The sequence below is a fragment of the Lepidochelys kempii genome, chromosome 22, assembly GCF_965140265.1.
Source record: "Lepidochelys kempii isolate rLepKem1 chromosome 22, rLepKem1.hap2, whole genome shotgun sequence".
Lineage (NCBI taxonomy): Eukaryota > Metazoa > Chordata > Testudines > Cheloniidae > Lepidochelys > Lepidochelys kempii.
The window spans coordinates 6,887,546-6,910,335 of NC_133277.1; the positions used below are offsets into that span (position 1 = coordinate 6,887,546).

At 44.4% G+C, this 22,790-nt stretch overlaps 1 protein-coding gene across 1 annotated transcript; it reads left to right on the forward strand.

Moving 5' to 3' along the window:
* Window positions 1-3,457: 3,457 nt before the first annotated feature.
* Window positions 3,458-20,653, forward strand: LOC140901629 (transmembrane protein 45B-like). Its single transcript, XM_073320827.1, has 6 exons — window positions 3,458-3,489; window positions 13,157-13,359; window positions 14,233-14,445; window positions 16,573-16,757; window positions 17,257-17,402; window positions 20,046-20,653. Exons 2-6 carry the CDS (start codon window positions 13,176-13,178, stop codon window positions 20,161-20,163), a joined length of 846 nt encoding a protein of 281 aa, XP_073176928.1. The 5' UTR covers window positions 3,458-3,489; window positions 13,157-13,175; the 3' UTR covers window positions 20,164-20,653.
* Window positions 20,654-22,790: the final 2,137 nt, after the last annotated feature.

The following is a 22,790-nucleotide window of genomic DNA, read 5'->3' on the forward strand; positions in this document are numbered from 1 at the left end:
CAGCTGAAAAAGTAAAATACACAGACTTGATTCTTACATGTCTACAACACCAACTTCTGGATTCTATCAACCTCTATGTAGCTTTTACAGATGCCTGTCTTACAAAACACTGACAGTTCAGTGGAGTGAGGCACTCCCTGCAATGGGGCTGCCATGTGACCAGGACAGAATAGAGAATTTGAACACAGAGTGGAATATCATACAATGAACAAGTGTAGATTTAACTTCAACTTCTTTATCATCACTAGTGGTTCAACCTAATTTTTGTGCTATGTTTCCTGGGATGAAAGAAGTAGGAATTCATCTCTTTCTAGTCCCAGTCACGACAGCTATAGCTGAGTGTTCTTTTTCCTCATTGAATAGAATTTTGTTCTGAAAGAAGTCGCTTTCTGCGTGATCATGACCATATCATGAAGGACTGGAAGTACTGGACACATGAGAAGCCACCAAAAATGAAAGCACTGCATTCAAGAAGTTCATTAACAGAGTTGTGCAAAATTACAACAGGAAACCAAGATGAAGGTAGACATAGTGCTTCATACTAGACTTGTGTAGCCAACTTTAATTTGTGAGATTTTAAAAACGTGAGTTAAATCTAATAAAATGGTTGTGAACCATTTTTCAGTTTTTACTATGGTGCCATACTACCTACCTTCACCCTAATGGTCTCATGCCTCATCAGTCCTCACTCCTCCCCATGTATTTTTTTCCCCCTAATTTCAATTCCTGAGGAAAACGCTGAGAGCATCCCAGCCTATGAGGTTTCACTATACTCTGTCAGAGAGGAACCAGACACTTGGTGAGAACATCTGGAGTATAGAAACTACATGGGGAAGGAAGGCCTCTTCTACCTCAGCTACCCTAGTGTTGCCACTCCCTGATGACTGTGGGAAAAGGAGCAGTATCCTTCAGGGGCTGGAAGTAGGGAATAACATTGTACTGGCCACTGGGGGCTTGCAATAAATGAAGCAAGTGAGCTTGCCATGTGTAGCTGTCTCTTATAAAGCAGAGGCCAAACAGAGCTGGTTTGTGAGCTAGGGCCTTTTGGCTGGAAGCTGCCATCTTTGCTCTAGAATCTTAGCTTTCACTTAACTTTTCAAATGCCATCTAGGAGTAACACATACAGTGATGTTCCAGGCTGCCTGCAGGCTCTGGAAGACAACAGCCCCAAAAAGTGTGAAATGCTGCCACCCATCCCAATGGGTTATTAGCTCTGAGGACTGATGAGAATGTCCTTTCAACATTAATTACTTCACTGTAGCTCGAAGCATGCAAAAAAGCAGTGGGATGATCCCGTTACCAAGATCTGTGGTGAGTGGCATCTCAGTCACCTCTCCAGTGCATGCAACTTGGTTTATGGATGGAGCTCGGGGGGGGGGAGTGACACTACTCTTTTCCAGTTGACTGGTCATCCAGTGAGCTGTTCGTAAACCCGTGAACAAAAAATAACCCCTAGAACTGGCACAGGTTATTGACCATTATTCCTATAGAATATCTGTTGACTTGTCAGAGTTTAAGGCCAGAAGGGATCACCAGTTCATCTAGTCTGACTTCCTGTACATCAAAGGCCACCAACACTACCCAGCACCTGCACATTACACCCAACCACTGAAACTAGGCCAAAATATTACAGCCCACAGAAGACTAGACTATTAGGTGCCACAGGCAGAGAGTAGGAGGGGCTGAGGCACACCACTGCCCAAGGTCATTAAGTGAGCTTACCCAGATGATCCTGGCAAGTGACCTACACCCACATGCTGCAGAGGGAGGTTTAAAACAAAACAAGCTCACTGTCAATCTGACCTGGGGAAAAATTCCTTCCCAACCCCACATATGGTGATCAGTTAGACCCCGAGCATGTAAGCAAGAACAAACCAGCCAACCACCTGAGAGGCAGAATGCCCGGTGCCACCTCTGTCCCATCTCCAGCTGTTACTATTCCTGATGCTTCAGAGGAAGGTGGGTTTGTGTGTGTTTGTTTTAAATCCCAGAATACAGTGCGGGGGAAAGGAATCTCTTCTTGACCTTTGCAGATGTCTGGCTGAAACTGTGAACCATGAGTTCTTAGGAACATAAGACCTAAATGGAAAGTGAACCTCAGGGCTGTTGAGCTCTGCCCACTACCATCACATGCAATCCTGTCATACACTTGCACTCAGATTTGTTCAGCATGTAAATAATAAAAGTGTACTCATTTCTGGGGGCAGAGAAAGGGTGAGCAGCTCTCATATAAAAGGGATTTAGTTCTTTTTCTGTTAAGCTGCTGGCAATTAATCACCAGCAATAGAAGTCACTGCCATCTGCATGGCTTCAAACCATGCACCTACAGAAATTCAAACTTTCCCTTTTATTTCTAATCTTTTCCACCCACCTTTGAACAAGTTTGCAGGTAAAGAATTGAGAGGCTCTTGGAAATCATACCCTCTCCCCTAGTAAAGCACTTGCTTGAGGGGAATGAAATTGAGAGAGAATGGGAGGCCTTATTGAGCTTTGGGTCCCCCCATAGATCAAAGGATCTCTAGTTAAACGTTCCAGATGTATTTCAGAACTAGAACCAGGAGTGAATAGTGTTGATTCAGGGGGCCATTATTCTATAAAAGCTGACCAAGATCTAAATATACATAGAGAAACCTTGAGGACTCCACAGTATCTGACCAGATAAGTGAACTGGCTTATTTGTCCAATTACACTGCCGGGTCAGTTACTACCAAGTCTAATTACTGAATGTTTGGAACAGATGTGAAGAGCGCAGTATTGCTATACACATTCAGGTGAGCAGGAGTTGAAATAGTCCATTAACACGGAGGTTTGGCTGGCTTTACTTTAGAAGCTGAATCAAACTGGGTGTTTGTTGCAAGAGATGCACTTGCACCAAGAGTGGCAGGACGGACACACAAATCCTGTCTGAGACTTTCCTGCAGCTTTTGCTAGTGAAATGTATGAGTGAGCTAAATTCATGTTGAGGTTGGAAGACTGCCTGTAATTCACTTGAATTAAGTGGCCAGCAGTTCCCTTAAGACTGCTAAAATGATCCTTCTAACGCCATGCACGCACGCAAGAGCCATAGGCACTGTTTTCAACCCGACATGGTACCTCCCATCAACACCAGTGTGGTTCTTCTGTAGGGCATGGTCTATGTGTGAACCTATGTGCGTGATTTTCGTATTTTGAGTGAGATGGGAGGGTGTGGAGTGGGTCTCTGTAAGCTATTTGCTACAGTGGCATACTGGACTTTGGACTTTATTTTTCACTGTACACAGCCAGGAACCAGATTGTGCAAGATGAAGTGTTATTGACAGGATAAAGGAAACTGATTCCAGGAGGATATGTGCAGCGGTCCAGTAAAGCAGATGAGACCCTTGGAAAGCTCCAGAGGCTCCAAACTTGGCCATGAAGAGGTCCTCTGAGGCAGTTTTGGTGAATTGGAAGAAGCAGGAGAGAAGCCTAATGAGCCTGGGGAAAGCTGAAGCTGCTGCATGACAGTGCTGGGTAGGAGAAGAAGGGTCTGCATTTCACTAAATGGCAGGCGGGGGGGGGGGGCGCAATAAAAGATTAGATGTTTGCCTGAGTGATCTATCTTGAAATGGGACAAGTGTTCTAAAGTGATCAGGAGTGTGGAGTGAAATGGAAGGGTGAGGGGCCAGAGGGATCAAGGTGTCAGGAGGGGCGAGATAAAGGAGATGGGCAGAATTGGGGCAATTGACTCTGGTGGTGGCAGAAGAGGGGGTGGATGTAGAACTGAGTGGCAGAGCAAGGAGGTGGGAGATGGGGAAGGGCAGAGAAAGTGGAACTGGTGGTGGGAATAGAAGAAAAGGAGGGCAGCTGGAGAAAGAGGAGGTGCAGGAAGAGACTGACCCAGAAGGGGTGCATTCAGAAGCAGAGGTGAGCAGCAGCTGGCTATGTCCAGACACTGCTAATTCCTTGAGAGAACGGGGAATTAGCAACAGCACAAGAAACAAACTGAGCTGTGAAAGTGATCAGAATAGAAGCCCCAGGTCCATGATTAAGGCGACTAATAGCACAATACTGTAATAAACAGGCAGTAGAGCAAAGTTCGGTAATTAAAGTGCGTGGAGAATCAGGTATGTGATGGAACAAGCAGGTGAACTGACTAATAGAGTAAGGAGGAAATCAAGTTAGGGCAAGGCAATTTCTGAAAAAGCAGCCTCTAATTTTGGGTGCTCAAGGTGGGATGCCTTGGGCCTGTTTCTCAGGAGATATTGAGCACCCACAACTCCATCTGAAGTCATTGGGCTGTTTTGGCTTACGTCTAACGTGGTAGTGCGAAGGACCCCAGACAAGGATCAGGGCTCTGTTGTGCTTGGGACTTTACAAACAAATAACTCAGACCATGGAGCACTAGGATTTAGACAATAGGCAAAAGGTGAATGACGAGAAAAGGTACAAGTTAACAGCAGAGACAAGTGCATGCAGGCACATTTGTATTCCCAGTGGTTACATATTCCAGACAGGTTACTCTGCCCTATTCCCTGCTCCAGAGTAATCAGAGCAAGACTCTGCACGGAAATGCTTGACAGCCTATTGCTTTTTTTGTGCTTACCTGAGTCTCTGTTGACATTGGCACAGAAACACTGCAAGCTGTTCTGTGCTGGGCAGGATGAGTCAGGACACATGATCATTCTGTTAGTCTCAGGGTGGGTCAGTCACATGGGGAAATGTTAGTCCTATCTTGGTGCGCTTAAAAATACACTGAAGATCATTTTCTACTCTCCTGCAAATGCATTTTGATTCTGGAACAGGTTGTGTGCAGTCTAACAGGGCAGAGGATATGGCCTTAACGTTCCATGCCTTGACGTGTCTGTGCATCTATTAATTATGATGAGGTGATAACGTTCTGGCAGCGCCCATTTTATGGAGCACACCTTTAATTGCCATTAATGTCCAGCTGCTAGAGCTCTCATACAGGCTTATTGTGTGGTCATCTATTTACCCAGAAAGCTTATATTTTCAGCCATCTGCATAGTGTATATGTATGTGGCCTCTTTATAGCAATTTGGGTAGGTGGTTGGTGTGTCTCCAAGGAAATAACGTGCCTAATACATAAAACTGTTGGATTGTACCAATATTGATGGTAAAGGATTCTGTGTTTGGCTCATTAAACACAAAATGCAAATGTACTCATTTGCCAATAATCTCTCCCCTTCAGCTGTGGAGTGAGGCAGTCTTTCATTGCTTTCGTAACAGCTGGCCACAACGTTGCTGTCAAATATGCAGGACAATAGTATTTTATTGTATGGGCTAGTTCCATTCTAGGAGTAAATATCCTCGTATAAGAGCTACTTGCAGGGATAGCAATATATCTTTATTGGTAGCTCCTATCTGGTGGTTTTGTAGGAATGGAACCCAGGACCTCAGCAATGGAAGAAAAGTCCTCTACCTCTTCAGCTGAAGAAGTAACTGTACAATAAACAGTAAGAAAACTAGAGCCAGCACTGAACAATGACCATAACGCTCAAGGCTCGTCTACGTGAGAAAGTATCACTGGTTTAACTGAAGGCGATGATTTAAACCAGTGCAAGGCTCTGTGTGAATGCTTTTAGTTTGGTGTAAGGGTGGCGTATTTTGCTCTACCTTAAGTTGATTGGGGACACGTTTAAGTTAAACTGAAATAAGCATCCACGTGGGGATTTGCACTGGTTTTGTGGCATTAAGGGCAGGGCTTTCCAGAAAGATAATCTAGACAGGGTGCTGTGAAGCTCTTGTTCACCTCAGTTGGAGTACTGTGACCAATTCTGTGTGCCACGCTTTAAGAAAGATGTCAGCAAATTGGAGAGAGTCCAGAGAAGAGCAACAAAAATGATAAAAGGTTTAGAAAACCTGACCTATGAGGAAAGATTTTAAAAACTGGGCATCTTTAGTCCTAAGAAGACTGAGGGAGGATCTGATAAGTCTTCAAATATGTTAAGGGCTGTTAAGAAGAAGATGGTGATCAGTTGTTCTCCATGTCCACTGTAGCTAGGACAAGAAATAATGGACTTGTCAAGGGAGATTTAGGTTAGATATTAGGAAAATCTTTCCAACTATAAGGGTAGGTAAAGATCTGGAGTAGGCTTCCAAGGGAGGTTGTAGAATCTCCGTGACTGGAAATTTTTAAGAACAGGTTGGTCTAGATTTACTTGGTCCTGCCTCAGCGTGGGGGGCTGGACTTGATGATCTCTGGAGGTCCCTTCCAGCCCTACATTTCTATGCCCAGCCCGTTGGAACAAGATATGGAATAAAGAATTGCTCCTGGAAGCACCTTAAGCATTGAACACCACAGGTTTAATTAAATTAATTTAAAAACCAATTTAAACTAAGCCAGTGCAACTTTGCCATTTAAACAAAGTCTCAGCCAGTCAAAGCCCTACAGTGATGCAACTATTTTAAAATCTTAGCCCCAGACATCCTCTACATGATGGGAAACCCACATGGGACCAGAATCTTTAGAAGGATTTTGTGGATTTTTGGCCATGTTGGTTGGTTGGTGTTTGTATTGCCGTAGCACATATGAGCCTCAGTCATGAACCAGGACCCCATTGTGCCAGGCGCTGTATAAACACAGAACGAAAAGGTGGTCCCTGCCCCTATTGAGTAGTGGAGTGGAAAGGGCCCTAAAATATGAGGACGTTGAGTCCTCTGCTGGTGCTTAGCGCTCTCTGCACAGAGGGTCTGTGTTTCTGCACTGCCTCCTAGGCCCCACTACCCAGCTCCATAGCAACACAGCTCTGATGGAGCCAGGCTGCTGAGAACTTTCCAGTCAGTGCCTTGGTGAGCCTATACTGATGGTATTTTGTGTGAAAATCCCTGTGGAGTTGGTGAGCTGAGGGGATGGGAATGGTGAGTTGCAAGGTCAGATCCAGCTCTGAACTCTGCAGTTCAGCCCCATCTCATCATTGCTTGCTATTTAAATAAACTAATTCAAAGCAGCAAGATATATATGGCTGCTGCTTACTATTAAATGTAAGTCTCTTTTTGAGAGAGAGACTAATAAACAGAAGAGAAACATTTGGGTGCATTGAGTTTCAGCTTCAGCTATTAATTAAAAAAGCGTAATTGATCATCCTGGCACAGCTGATCTGTAATTATGCCAGATGGTCTTCCTGACATATGCTCAAGGCTAGATCAAATAGCTAACAGTTTCTTCACCTTGTTAAGCAAACTAGCAAGAGGCAAACAGGAACATACTGTATTTAATTGCTACAATTCTCCTAGGAAACCAATCCCCTGATTCACCTATGTAACTGGATGTGCGTGTGCTCCATGATTAAGTGAAACACTGGGACTCTCAACCTGCTGTTCTCTATGTTAAGAGGTGAAAAGTTCATTCTGTGATATTGAAACTGTGGTGCTATATAATAAAGCATGGTCATACATCAGAGTGTCACTCAAGATCTGTAACTGTATTATCCTTCCTGTCACTCTATATAAACTGAGGGATCTGTTTTACACCTTTCTTTTTTTATCCCTAAATCTTACTGTACTGCATTCCGTCTTTTGAAATCCTCTTTCCCTCTCTGTTCCTATAACCCCAACTCTTGTCCATCTTTTGCTTTGACTGCTGCAACTGCCTCTTCTCTGGACTCTCCACATCCCATTTTGTGCCCACTCGAGTCTATCCAAAATCGTGCTGTCAAAATCTTCTCTCTCCCCACTCCGCCCTCCTGATGCTCTGACTGCTAGTGTCTCTTTGCATCTCTTCACTACCTTCCACTCATCCACCAAGTTCAGACTTGTCTTTACCTTAAAGACCAGTGACCTTCCTATTCACAACTTTGCACTCATTCTTCCTCTGTTCCTAACAATCCTCTTGGTCTTTTGTTTTGCACTTAGTCAGAACTTGCCATGCCAGACACAAATAGAAGCTGACCTCTGAAATCAGTTTTCTCCTTAACCTATCCTCTCCATTTTCAAATGAATTCTGAATTGCACGCTTTTCTGTGCCGGGTTAGGATCTTGATGCAGGGTGTTGAACTAGCTAAACTATATCTTACAAATAAAATTAATTATACATTTAACCTGTTGCTTGGCTAGTGTTCATGGGCTAAATCTGATTTTCTTAGACTACATCAGGATGTTCACTGCGCCACTTGTACAAATCATTTTCAGTTGATGTGCTGTCTTAAAAACACTTTATCAGTCATGTCATGTTTTTGCTTCCAGATCAGATGACCATTTTTAATTGTGGAATGACGCTGTTATGAATTTCTCAGTGAATAAGTAGTGCTGAAATTCACAAAACTTTTGGTATTGGCAAACGTTCTCACAAATACCCAGCTGTTTTTTGAACACTTGCAGGTAATTAACAAAAGACCACATGGTTCATAATAAACTGAGTTGGTGTGTTTCATCATGGAAATATTACTCTTTCTCTCCCTCCCCACTAGAACTCGTCAATAGTAAGGATGCCTGTGATGCAACATTTGTAGAAGGACCAGTTCATTGCAGTGGAGATTTCAGGCCTCCTCTTCTGTAGGAAGTTCAGCACAGCAGCTTATTAAGCAGCATTGGTGCAAGATTTGAGGGGTATCTTGCATGTGGTTAGAAAATGGCAGGGAGGAGCTATTGCAGTTGAGTAGGGAAGATGGAAGGTAAAGGATGGGTGGTCTGAAGCTGCATCAATAAGGGGAAGTTTGAAGGCAATTCCAGATGCTTATTTGGTGAAGGGGGAGACTGGCAAGAAGATGTGCTAGATATGGCAATTTCTTGCAATATCCTTGAAAAAACTAATTGCAGTAAGTTTGTGTTGTGGGCAGGGATTGTATTTAACCTCCCCAGGGGGGAGATGTGCCTGATGTAAGAAATGGGAGTTCAAAAGACTATCTTGAAAATGTGCCAGACGAGTATGGACTTTTGAGACAATAAGTATGAAGTGGATTTCCTGGGGCATCCCTAGGGAGAGGTTAATGCAAATTACCCAACTCCAGTCATGCAAAAATCTAGTTTTTTAAAGCTTTATCCTGAGGAGAGGGTCTTTGTCTGCTGATTACCTGTTACTTGAGGCCAAGATCAAAGGCCCAAACTGCATAAAGAAACAGCTGATCTGCCCAGTTTTTGTTCTGGTTCTGAATTCAAGACTGATATAAACTTGTAACCAGCAGGGAAAACCCAGCTGTGGCTTTTGAAGGACTTAAATCTACCAAAGCCCAAGGTTGGAGGTTGGTGTGACCTTTGGTAAGCTTTTTAGCATGAAAGTAGGAACTTCTTCTAATGCATTTTCTCTGTGGAGCTTTTATCTGAAGAATAAAAGTGCTTGCTTAGATGGAGCTGTGACTGCGGGTTATATACTGGTTGTAGCATTTGGAGAGAAAGCAAAGCGTGGATGCTGGCCTGCTTAGGCAGTCTGGCTTGCTGGGGACATCACAGTGCCAATCCAGGGAGCTGTGCAGTCTTAAAATCCCTTGTCAGGAGTCAGTGAGACTCAGGTCTCTGCCCCAGAGAGATGACTGCTGGGAGCCGGAAATTTTAACCGGGAAGCCTCAAAGGACAGTGGAGGGGGAATACTGGTGCATTTGCCCTGAAACTGTGACAGAAGAGACGTACAAGGAGGGGGGAAATGGGTAACAGGTTTGGGATTATAAGTGACAGATGGGCTTCATGAGCTGGTCTGGGTTGTGTGGAGGACCCAGGGTGACTGTTTTGAAATACAGCAACCAGGCCAAATAAGAAGTGATCTATACCTTTTGGAAGGTTTAAATTAAACATGTAACCTCACCTCTGTGCTTCCTAGTTCCACTCATCAAGGACTAAGAGCCAAAGCTCAGAATAACACGAGGCCATTCCTGCAAGGGGTCAGTCCAGCCTTGTTAAATCCCTTGGGTCTGCTGAGGCTCTGGACCATATTGAAGTTCACCCATCAGCAGGAGAAGTTAGTGGCCACTGCCTTTTTATAGGAAGGACCCATCTCTATATCTTCCCCATAGGCCATCTCTGCTCAGGCTGCTTTCAGCCAGCATCTTCCTTTCTTTTGTAACAGAAAAGTTGCTGGCCCTGTACTCCCACTGGCATCTGGCAGATCTTCATGTCTCTTTGTGGCCACTGACTAATCCTGATTATTCCAGGGAGCCAATAAAAGCAGGTGTGTCAGGATGGCCTCATTGCCGTGCTGAGGTCAATACCAAATGCCTCCAGGGCAGGGTGTGGGTAGTTGTGAAATGAGCCCCTCCCATGTAGTATTCACCTTTCTGCTCCCTCCCTGGATGGAGGCAGAGGAAAGGAACAGTGGCGCAATCTCACACCCTGATTGCACTACAGCTGGCATTTCTCAGAGCTCCATCATTTTCACATCTGTCTGCCATTGTGTAACATCTGTTCCTTCCATGTAAAGACCTGCTCTGTCCCTTCTGTTTAGAGTCATTTCCTTAACAGAAGTCCTAGGTGGTTACTTCCAGAAGTAAATCATTGCAGTCAATCTGCAGCTTGTACGTTAGAAGACCCAAGGAAACTGATGAGTCTTGCAATGTACCTTGAAGGATGTAAGATTCAGGCTCAGCTTGCTCTCTGGTGTCCGCAATTTCAACAGTTTGGGGGCCTTTGCTGAGAAAGTTAATTGGAGCCCAGGCGCCATCAGCCGTACTATTGCATTGAACTAAGTGGCCATGGTGGGGTGTGACTAGACAGAGACAGTCCCTGACACAGCCACATTTTTCTAGCCAATTTAAAGCCCCATAGATAAGGGCAAAAGCTTGAAATGGACCTGAAATTGGATCAGCAGCCAACATAAAGCATGGAACACTGAAGACATGAGCTCAGGTCTCTGTTTAGATTGCTGGTGGACTGCTCCATTGCAACCGTTCCAGAAATGGCTCACCACTTCCAGAGTAGGTGTAAGGTCATTCATGCAGCACAGGGCTAGCCCTGCCTGTCGGTCAGCCACCCACGCAGTGAATCATTCCTCAATGTTCCCTCCTTCTCCCACCCTCCTAGCTAGGTCTGTGTCACTCCTTCTGATCAGCCTTTGCTCTGCCTGAAATACATAGGATACATACCCTGTCAAGCATTGATGCAAAACCTGTGATGTCTTGCTCTTGTAATTGACCTATGTCAAGGGAAGGAGAAAGGGGAAATATAGTGATGGGTGGATTAGAAAGAAGAAGCAATTAACAACACAAACCCACTTTGGAAAGACCTCCTCATAGCCAGGAGAGAGCCCAATGGCAGTCATATGTCAAATGGTTATGACTGCTGCAGTTCCTTCCCCAAACTATTCACTGTTGCCTTGCACTGTTAAAGTTGGCCTATTCTTCCCCTGAGGTGGCTACACTTCTCTGGTAGGCAAAGTAATCTACCTGCAAGGGTACAGGCTTATCTTTTTGTGAAGCACTTGGGGCATCTTTACCATAAAACATACCATAGAAATGTAAGTTAGTGAAGTTGTGCAGAACCAGGGAGAGTCCATTCACTGATATCTGAGCTTTCTTCACTGTCCAAGTCCAGCCACATGCACACTGGGCTGTGGGTACAGTATATTAATACCCAATTCTTATATAGCACTTTTCACCCACAGAGAGTGTAGCATTTCAGTCAAGCAGTAATTGCCTGGAGCTATACGAAGAACCATAGGGGAGTGTGCAGCACATGAGCGCGTAGAAGCTGAATATCCAGAGCCATGTAAAATATGCTATGGCCCAGAGGAAGCAATGGTAGCTGGCACCCAGCTGACTTCTCTTGTTGAAGATTTGAGCTTTGAGAAACAGATTATTTCTTTAAATTAAAAATCTCTGTACAGCATCCAGGGACGGTAGTTCTTCACACACCATGAAAATCATCAGCGTTTGGTCTTAAACAAATAATGTTTGTAATGGCCTCCTTCACTGGCTCATATTGCACAGTGAACCGGTGGCTTCTGTATTTAGATTTATTTTCTTGCCAGCGTTGGGAAGAGCTTGCACCACAAAAGTGACCCTGTGTTTCTACTCTGAATAGGTCTTTTGTGTAGCAGCCCTGCCTGCTCTGTTCTTATTTGGTTATTTGCAAAAGCCACAAACTGGATCAGAGGCAATGGGTTTGGATGAATTGTTGTCTGGAAGGGTTTAATGCCAGTGAATGCATTGTCATTCTTTTCTTACCCCTGTGTGTTTCCCCTTTGAAGCTTTTGCAAATCTGCCACAGTACCCTACTAATTTGGCAGCTCCATCCTAGAGCTTCATCCTTGCCCGCAAGCCATCCTTCAAAATAGGCTTCAAGAACTATTTCAAGTTCAAACACAGACTAGCGAAATGGTGAGATGCTTCTCTTGTCCTTAAGACACAATACAGTGAGGAGTGACATCAAGACTGCATTGCCTGCCAGGCAGTTTGGATGTGCTGTGGATTCCCAGGGCTACCAACAAGATGGCTTGTTTCAACTTCTTGCATGCTTTTTCCTCTTGCAGTGATGCACTTGCTCCATCACCCGCACAGGTGCATGTACACCACAAAGCTCAGAAGCTCATCTGGACCTGTACAGTACTTTGCAGTCCACAGCTATTCAGAGCTCACCGGTCCAATATACCCTGGTGGAGCCTCTAGATAGTTTCATGCTAATCTCTGCCCATGCTACATGTATGGAAGGTCCATTCTAACTCTAACTCTGTTTTGTTTTGTTTTTAATGCTTCCTCTGAAGGGATATTGGTCAGTTTCAAAGAGGATTCTTTTCCTCTTGGGTCCAGAGTCACAGGGGCCAAAATCCCTCTACAAATGGCTCTGCATCACTGATCATGATATACAGTGTGTGTGATCAGTATCTGAGTAAAGATTAGCTTAGTCCTGGTAGCTCAGCCAGAGGGAGGCACTCTTCTCTTCTCTGGTAGGGGCACTGCTGGCAGGGCATGGGGTTACCAGTTAGTGACTGCGCTTGGACGATGGGGAATCTGCGTAATGTATCTGCTATGCCACTGCCTCTTAAAATGACAATGTGAAAAGCAAATATTTGGGTTGTAAAATGATCTTGAAATAGATGTGAAAACAGAGCTCTCTTCCTGAGCTAGCTGTGGTCATGTCCCATGGACAAGGCTTATTTGCATTGTTAGGGAGATTGTAAAAGCCCTTCTCTCAATGGTCTTTTTTTTTATCCATCCGATGAAGTGAGCTGTAGCTCATGAAAGCTTATGCTCAAATAAATTTGTTAATCTCTAAGGTGCCACAAGTACGCCTTTTCTTTTATTTCCTTGTCTTTTAGCACCAGCAGGTGAATCGTGATGGCAAATTTCAAAGGTCATGCTCTCCCAGGCAGTTTCTTCCTGCTCTTTGGCATCTGGTGGTCTGTGAAATACCCCCTGAGGTACTTCAGCGAGAAGGTGAATAAAAAGTCCCATAGAAACCACTGTTTCCAACGCCTGGATGTCATTGAAGGAGTGGTCAAAATCATCTTTGCCCTGATAGGTAAGGATTAGAACACAGTGCATCCCCGACCACCCAAGACAATTCACCATGCTACAATTATTGTCTGACTTTTTCACCCACCCTTCAGCCCCTTAATTTCATAAAAGTAAGGGTAAATTTGATCCTACGTGTACAATATATAAACAAGGCCCAATGAACTGCACACTACCAAGTGTCTCCAATGGGTGATGTGAAGCATAAGAACATAAACACGGCCATACTGGGTCACACCAAAGGTCCATCTAGCCCAGTATCCTGCCTTCTGACAGTGGCCAATGCCAGGTGCCCCAGAGGAAATGAACAGAGCTGGTAATCATCAAGTGATCCATCCCCTGTTGGCCATTCCCAGCTTCTGGCAAACAGAGAGAAACTCTACTGGGCCTTTTTCATTCTCTCCAGCCTGGAGAATGTTCTGTCTTCAAATCTGTTCCTCATAGACATTGCCAGACTGGATCAGACCACGGGTACATCTTGTCTAGTGTCTGTCTCTAACAGTAGTCAGAACCAGATGAGCCAGAGAATCATGCAAGAACTCTGCAGTAGCCAGATCTGTAATAATATGTCCCCAAGATAGGTCTCACCTTGGTCTCTAACAGAGATTGGCTTAAGCTGTAAAGCACAAGCTTTAATCTCCCTTCCAAAAATGTTGTTTTCACTAATTATGATAACTTGATATCCATATAAATATCCATTCCCTTTTTGCATCTTGTTACATTCCTGTTCTTAGTGATTTCCTGTGGCAGTGAGTTCCACAGTCTAATCACAGATTGTATGAAAAAGGTATTTCCTTTTCTTGGTTTTGGATTTCCCTCTTTTTTTTAATTTCCTCCCTTAAAAGGAAGGACATGTAACCCTGTATTTGTCTCTGTCCAGGAATGCTGGCTGAGCAGTTTGTTCCCGATGGCCCCCACTTGTATCTCTACAGTGGCGAGGAACGCAGCTGGGTGAAGTTGATGAACTGGCAGCACACGACCATGTACCTGTTCTATGGACTCTCAGGTGTGGTGGATGTGCTCACTTACTCCCCGCTCAAGGTGCCCCTTGGACTGGATCGTCTTATGCTGTCGGTGGCTGTGTTTGTTGAAGGTTAGTAGCCTGATGGCAAACAGCTAGGGCTGAGATTCCCAAAGCTGCTCAGAGGATTTTGACAGATACCTACTGAACCTAATGGGAGTTGGGGACATAGATGCACTAGACAGCTTTGAATGTCTACCGCTAGGAGGATAACTAGATTGTAAAACCTGCTAATGTGCTGAGGAAAAACAGTTAAGAGTCTGGAGAAACTACACAAAATATCACTGAAATAAACTCTGTTAATTGGATTCTGAAATGGCTGGAAACATCTCCAGATGTTGCTGGAAGCAGCTGGGTTCAGGAAGAAAGTTTGGGGATCTCATAGATACAAAACACAGGAAGTATCATGAAAGAATAATTAATGGTGAGTTGCTGAGAGACACTGGATCTTGCCAACTTCTGAACTTCAGCAAAGTTGGGATGAATTGGGGCATGGGGTGTTACTTAACGTCCACCTCTAGTGAGATGTGAAGGGCAGCCACCACGTCTAAATCAGAGGAGACCTCAATCTGGCTTTATTGTACCAGAACTTTTTTCTGCAGTGAAAGGGATTTCTTTGTGTCTCTGACTATGAGGCGGTTTGAAGACCACAGGAGATTTCAGGTTTCCTAGCTGAATTCACGTCATATGGAAGTAGATAGAGTTGAAGACTGAAATTAAGTGGCCAGAATCTGGAAGCGCTGGTCAGGGCATGGCTTTAGAGCTGGGATCAGGATGTGTCACACTATTATCACAACAAGAAGTGGGCCAGTCACTTCTTGCACTGTCACTAGAGCGAGGGCCTTTCTGATGCCCAGCAATGAATATCAGGCAGGTGAGCTCTTTGTGTAGAGATAAGGGAGTATAATGTAACTGACACCGATAAAGCTAAAGATCCTGCCATTATTTCAATAGCAACTGCCTCATGATTACTAACAGGCTTTAAAACCATACAATACTTGCCATAGGCTGGCATGGATTCCTCAGATGACGATGGTTTTGTGGTATGAAGCAGCAGGCTGAGTTCCCTTGTTACCACAAACAGCTGGTAGATGCTACTCTTGCCTCACATCTATAGAGTTTTGTCCTTGTGTCATGTGTACCCCCAGAGAGCAAATACTTCCACTGTAGGCAGCGTTGGTCTTGCCTGCTTTCGTCTCACCTGTCCAATCCAAGTGGCCTATGCACTGGCTTCAAGTCAACACATCTTGAACCAGGATTTCAGGCTTCACTTGACTTGAACAAAGCAAGCCAATGGCCATGTGCGAATGGAGCTCCTGTTGGTAGTGAATCCACTGTGTCTAGGAACATCTCGAGATTCTTTTCCTCCTCCTGTTCCCATGACTTTAAAGAATGCAGAACAGAGAGAGTGTGTGTGTGGCGGGGAGGGAGAATAGATATCAATGACTTTTGACATGGATATTCAGACACTGAAATGATCATTTGCAAAGGCTTAGGATTTAAAAGGACACTGTCCATGCTAATCTCCATTTGCAAACTCCTGGAGGAAATAGTGAGGGTTAAACTAATGAAGTACAATAGAGAGCAAAAACTCAGTAGTGAGGGGACGGACTGCTGGTGGTGATGGGAGTTGACCTAGCACCTTCAAACAGGGATTGCTGTGCCATTCTCTTTTCCTTTGCTTCAGTCGTCCGTACGCTCAGCTCAAAGGCTTTGAGACAACTTCTTGTTGCCTTGACATACAGGCTATAATTGGGGAAAGCTGGCCTGATGAGGTTCCATGGCAGCTTGGCTCAGTTAATATGCCAAGATTTCTTTCTGCCTGCCAGTGCCATAAACTCACGAGTGTGTGCATGCATGTGTGCAGTGGGAGCAGGGGAACAGCGGGCTTTCTGCAGAGATCTGCAGCTGAAACCTATTAGTTTTGCTGGTGATGTGTGAACCAGCAACTATCACAGGATGGGGACCTGGGTTTGATTTCCAGTCTGCCACTGCTCTCCGGGGTGACCTTGGGCAAATTGCTTCGCTTCCATGTGCTTCAGTTTCCCCATCTGTAAAATGGAGATAATGGAATGGTGATCGCCTCCTTTTGCCAGCCGCTTCGAGATTTTTATTTATTTTTTTGATGAAAACTGCAATACAAAATCTATATGTTCCTTACTAATGATGCCACTCTGAATTTGGTATGAATTTCAACAGGTTTTCTCTTTTATTATCACGTCCTTCACCGCCCCATGCTAGATAAGCACATCCACTCCCTGCTGCTCATTGCCGTGTTCGGTGGGGCCTTCAGCATCCTGCTGGAAGTCTTCCTCCGCGACAACATTGTCTTGGAGCTCTTCAGGGCTAGCCTCACCATCCTGCAGGGAACCTGGTTCTGGCAGGTCAGTTCTGGTTCAACACCTTCAGATTTGTTCTAAGACTAGGCATTGGGGGTGGGGAAATGTGGTGTGGGGGAGGGATGTACATCACTGTACATTCAAATCAGTTGTCACTGAAGGATTATCTTTCAGGGTTTACTTGGTAAGTGCTCCAAAACCCATCTATGAACAATTGTCCTGAAAACCTACTAGCCCCAGGTCCTTTACGTTTTGCAGACTTTGCAGATGGGGAAACTGAGGAACAAAGATTTTAAGTGAGTTACCCAAGGTCACATAGCAAGTTTGTGGCAAAGATGGGACTTGAAGTCAGGTCTGCTGAGCCTCAGTCAGAGCTTGAGCCACAAGTCCAGCATTGTGCATGAGTGGGGGTCAGATCACGCCATTAGTGAGTGAAGCATTGTAATAATGAGGGTGAAGTAAAGTGATATTAGAGGTTGGAGGGTTAGGCATCCACCTATTTTTTTTCCCCCTCAAAGCTAACAAATCATTTTATTCTAACCAGATTGGATTTGTGTTGTTCCCACCACGGGGAGGCCCAGCCTGGAATGAGGATGACCATGACAACATCATGTTTGTCACCATGTGCTTCTTCTGGCACTACGCGGCTGCTATTCTCATTATGATTGCCAACTACGCTCTCACTTACTGGTATGTTAGTGGTGGGAGGGCAGGGGAAGAAGGGGAAACAATTGGAGCATGATGTATAATGGCTCATATCATGACCTGCAATACAAAGTCTTAGTGGCATCAAACGTCTTTAAATTTCAGGGCACGCCGAGAGGCGTATCCTTCACTTGCCAGATGCACAGATTCAAAGCAATGTCAGCAAGCCTCTAAAGTTGCTTCTTGAAGTCTTAACCATTTTTATTTCTTTGCACTGGGTGCTGGCTGGCAATTGAAAGTGAAGGTTTAATTTTTAAAAAAATGTATAGAAGAAACAACTGTCAAATTATTGTTGGGAATATGTAGCACTTGGCATTGCGATGTCGATTTCATTCTAAGGATTTCAAAGCACTTTAAAATGGCAATGACATCTAGATTCACAGCACCTTTGTCTAGAAGGCAGAGCAAAATAATGCCAACCCTAAATATTAAAAAATATAAAAAGGACTTAGCCTTGAGAAAATCATAATTTAGCTTTAAAAATCTCATTATTTCAAAAGTTAAATAAAGTTGGGGTTCTTTTTAAGGCTTCCTGGTCTCTGAGCTTTCCTGGTACAACAGGGTCAGCTTTCCATGCAATCAGGAGGGCTATCCGTCTGTCTTAGGTCTTTGTATGGCCCCAGCACTATAATACCTGAGCGCCGCACAGTCTGTCTTTATCCAGACAACGCTTCGGTGAGATAGGGAAGTACTTTCATCTCCATTTTACGGGGGGGAACTCGTGCACAGAGAAACATGAGTTGTCCAAAGTGTCACAGGCTAGAAACTTTTTTTTTTTTTTTTTAAAGATGGGAATCTCATATATTCACTCCAGCAGCTGGGGCTTAAAGAAAAACATGAATTATCACAAGACCTGTGATAAAATCATGAGAGTTGGCAACACTGAGAAACAGCCACAAGAGATTAAGGGATATGTATATTTTTCAACCTAGCTGAGACCTGGCTTCCCTTTTTACAGCTGCTATATGCAGATATATTTTTATGCCTACAAAATAGGTTTGGGGCCAGATTTGTAAAGGTATATATTGGTGCCTAAAGATGCAGACAGGTGTCTAAGTGTCTTTGAAAATCCCATTGGATGCCTATTAGCATCCATAGGCCTCTAAATACCTTTTAAAATATGCCCATGTGAACTATCTAACCCTCAGATTTTGCCTGCACTCAAATACTTAGAGATCTGGAACACTCCGATTTGGGCTCAATACCAGGAGCACAAAAGCGGTCGTTTACACCACTGTGAGTACAATTTGTGCCTACAACAGGAGGAACATCTTTCTGAAAACTTACCCCTTAATGACGTGTCTGCTGTCACACTCAACATTTGTGGCTGAGCTCTGTAATAGAACATGGTCTCTTGACTTCCAGCCCTGTGCTGAAACCCAGGAGCATTCTTCCTCCCATGTCTCCCCATACACACAGAGAAACATTTCACTGTATCACAGCTGAGGTGACCATATCCCATCTGTACTTACGTATGGAATATCGTATCCCGCTAATGGCTGCACCAAGCTAATACAGGCATGCTGGACAAGCCCATTTTGTCTGAGCATCTTGCCCTTGCACAGCCAGCCCTGCAGTAGCTACATTAAATGCAGTGTTTGGAACGTGCAAGTGTGATGCTCGCCAGGGGTATCCAGGGCTGTGTGTCACCTTGCCGCCACCTGCCCTTAGCACGAGGCAGCCTTGTCTCTGCCTGGTATGGATCAGTTCCCTGAAGCCATCAGCCTCTGGCATCACAAGCACTGCCATCCAGATGTCGCTCTCTCTGTACAAGTTAGCGATAGGCACGTGCCAATCCCTCTGCAGGGAATGGCCCGAGGAGCTGCTACAGAATTACCAGGCCTGCTATTCCAGCCCCATGCAATGCCTGTAATCCCTCTGCAGCACTAGATAGTTGGCATTAGGAGACTGATCAATTTCAAGACAAGAGTGGACCATTGTGATCATCTGGTCCGCTCCTCTGTATAACACAGGCCACAGAACAACCCAAAATAATGCCTAGAGCACTGTGTGTGTGTGTATAGTGGGGTCTTCCTTTTGAGGGCACTCTCCAGGAGTATCAAACAAGGGGCTTGCTGGGGTAAGAGGTGAAATCTGCCTTTTCAGCATGTGGTGAGGGTGTCATTCCAGGACAGATGGGGAGGGATCTCTTCCTCCCGGACACAGGGTAAGGTGCTTCTTGCAGAGAGGCGACACACCCTATACAGCCCCCATCTCCCTATATTGTGCCTAATATCATAGTTCATCGCACATGAGGCTGGGGTCTTTCCAGAAGTCGTGAGGCTCAGTGCCAGAAAGTCTATTCTGGCTGGTGGGGTCCCTTTTGACAGGGAATTGATTCGGGAAGGCGGGGGCGTTGCTGCTTACCGGTGTTCATGCAGCTCAGCCAGGCTTCGCCTTCATTCCTCCTCAGCACCTGGTTCGTGGGTCACAGCACGTGAAAAACCTGATGCAGGGGAGAGCAGAGAAATCATTCAACATCACAGAATAACACAAATCACTGCAACCCATGCAAGCAAATTCTTACCCATGTATATAATCCTGCCACCCTAATATTAGTGGCATGCAAAGCAGCACTGGTGGGTGGCGGTTTCCGTAACCATGACTATTATTGTTTGTGTGTTACAGCTGCATTCAAAGATGTAAGAGAAACAATGGAGAAATAGATATTGGACTTGAGGTTCGGAAGCAGAAAAGAGACAAAAGCTCCCATGTTGCCCTCTTAAATGGATCGGATGAGGAATGACGGTGCACCTTGGCTGATATCTTTTATTTCCTAAAGATTATGAGAATCAATTTTTTTTAATCCGAGTAATATTTATATTGGAATATCAAGAAGGAAAATCCTGCAATTTTACTGCTGAACAGTATGGACAGACTCAAGATGTGATCTCTGCTCTCCTGTAAATTCCCTGAAGCCCTTTGGATCTGAAATATCCTACTTCTGAGCGATTTCTTTAATGGCAAAATCAAATGCAGAAATTCAAATGTCAGGACAGTTTGGCTTATGGGATCTCGGGTCTATGCTGCCGCCATAGTGATGGACCAGAACCTCCCAGGTACATTTTCAGAGTGAATGGAGGGCTGACCTGTGATAATCGAAGTTGGAGAAACCTCCAGACTGGGCTTCAATAACTCCAGTGACTCCTTGTGGAGTAAAGGATTCGGAAGGGTCACCCCAAGCAGGAAGAGCACAGGCCTATGCCAAAGAATGTGCACTGTCATTGTTCAATTGTACGCTATTGAAATTTTGTACTACGTCTATCAGCTTAAGTCTTTTTTTATATTTTTGAGGCAAGCCTTACAAAGACTGAAATGATAAGAAATAAAAATCCTACTTGACCAGGTGTCCGTAATTCATCAGTTTATAAGCTGAGTATTGCACAGAAGGTACTAAACATTACCTTCTTACTCTTTGGCCTGTCTGTCTTCAGGTTTTGTACTGCTGCCTATCACCAGAGTATGAAAAGCCTCCCAGGTAAAGTAGATTGGAACAAGGTCCCTAATGGATATCCCAGAGTCTGAGGTAATCTGAACACAACTTCAGGTTTTTGACAGATGTAAACCATACTCCTGAAGGTTGGATAGGACAAATATGTGTGTCCCATTCCAGTGCTGCACAGGCTGATTTAGAGTCTAGCTGTCCTGCCCAATGAATGTTGCTTCTGGGACATGTTCCTCTTTCTCCTGCTTCTTAAATCCCATTCCTGATCTCAAGCAATGATTGATTGGGGGGGAGGGGAGGGTTGTGTGTTTGGGGTGTTTTTTTTTTTGTTTTTTTTTAGGTGCCATATACTCCTCTGAAAGAGCTGCTGAGCCAGGTCCCACTGCAGATATGGAGCTATCTGGTCCAGTTCCATAATATCTGCTCTGCTTGTGCCAGCCTGGTGGGTGGGGGTGCTGTGAAATCTGCTCTGCAGCTGTCTGCTGGGTTGCTGAGCAGTGAGTCCCTGTGAGTCTGTTCAGGCATTGCTGGGAAATCAGCTCTGTGATGCTGTTGGTCGGCTCTGACCTAGTTCAGCAAATTTACAGGTCACAGAATCTCCAGGTGGGGAACTCCGAGTAAAACCAGAGCCTTGGACAGAGTCCCTGCTTGCTGGGATAGTGATTCTAGTCTCCAGGAAAAGGGTTCTGCCCCCACTTCCTTGTTGAACTTGAGTTTTGTTGCCAAAACCCAAGTTCACTACCCATAAGGTCAGGCTCACCTGCTCCTGCCGAGGCATATACTGCACAATGCTTGTGTCCTTTAATGAATACAACAATAACCTTTTATATATAAAATCAAAACTTAAGTTCCAACCACAGAAACAAAACTCAGGTGGAATTATGGGTAAGCAACATTATAATTAATGTAAATAATGATAGTTTTTCCCCTTCTCTAGAGGGAGCAGAGTTTCATCCCTCTGAATCTTCAGGCCCTGAGGCTTACATTATTTTATTATTGGGGCATTTGTCTCTCTTATAATCTGACTTTTCTGTCACCAACCTGTGTGCCTCCCTCTAGGTCTGAAAGAACGAGGAGTCCGTTTCTGGGCTGCCATAGGGATAGGCAGAAAGTCATTTTCCCTGTGAGTAGGATACTGTAATGAACTTTCAGTTGTTGCCTATACCAGCAGCTGCTATGTGTCTGGTCCCTTCTGACACAACAAAGAGAAACGTCTGCGAAGGGCATTAAGAGAACTTGCTGACCAAGCTCTATGCTTTCTTCAACTTGCCTTTGCCAGATAATTAGATCCAGAGGGACGCTGGAAATGCCGCTCCCTAGTTCAGATAGAAATGGTCTGACACTGGTTGTGGGGAGGCTGAGGGAGAATTTTAAAAAATATTTGTGTTGCAAACATCCAAAGTTCAAATCCTTATATCCCTTGGATATGAATGATGCTCTGCCGTCACAGACTACAGTGTGTTTTAATAACTGTTAGGAGTAGAATGAAAATTGATTTTGTTTTTGTCCTGGCTTAACGGAACCACCTATTTATTTTACAATAGGCTCAAATTATATCTATCTGTGGATGTATGTTTATGCACCCAGGGGAGGCATGGCTTGCATGTTAATGTCCTATTGAGCTTGTGTGTGCATGGTGAGAAGACTTGAATGCTGTCTAAAGAGTCTAGAATCGAAACCTTATTGCTAATTAACAAAGTTGCAAAAACTAACCGCATACCTTTACCTGAATGCTAGCTTTACTACTCTCTCATTTTTTTTTCTTCTTTCCACTGAACAGCTTTATTTTGCATTCTTGAATACTAGGAGAAGCATGAATGAATTGATGTGTAAAGAATCAAGAAACAGCATCTTCTCCCAATTAATCGAGTTGACAAGAGCCTTAACTGTAAGCTGCAAGGATTTGAACTATTTTATACAATAGACAT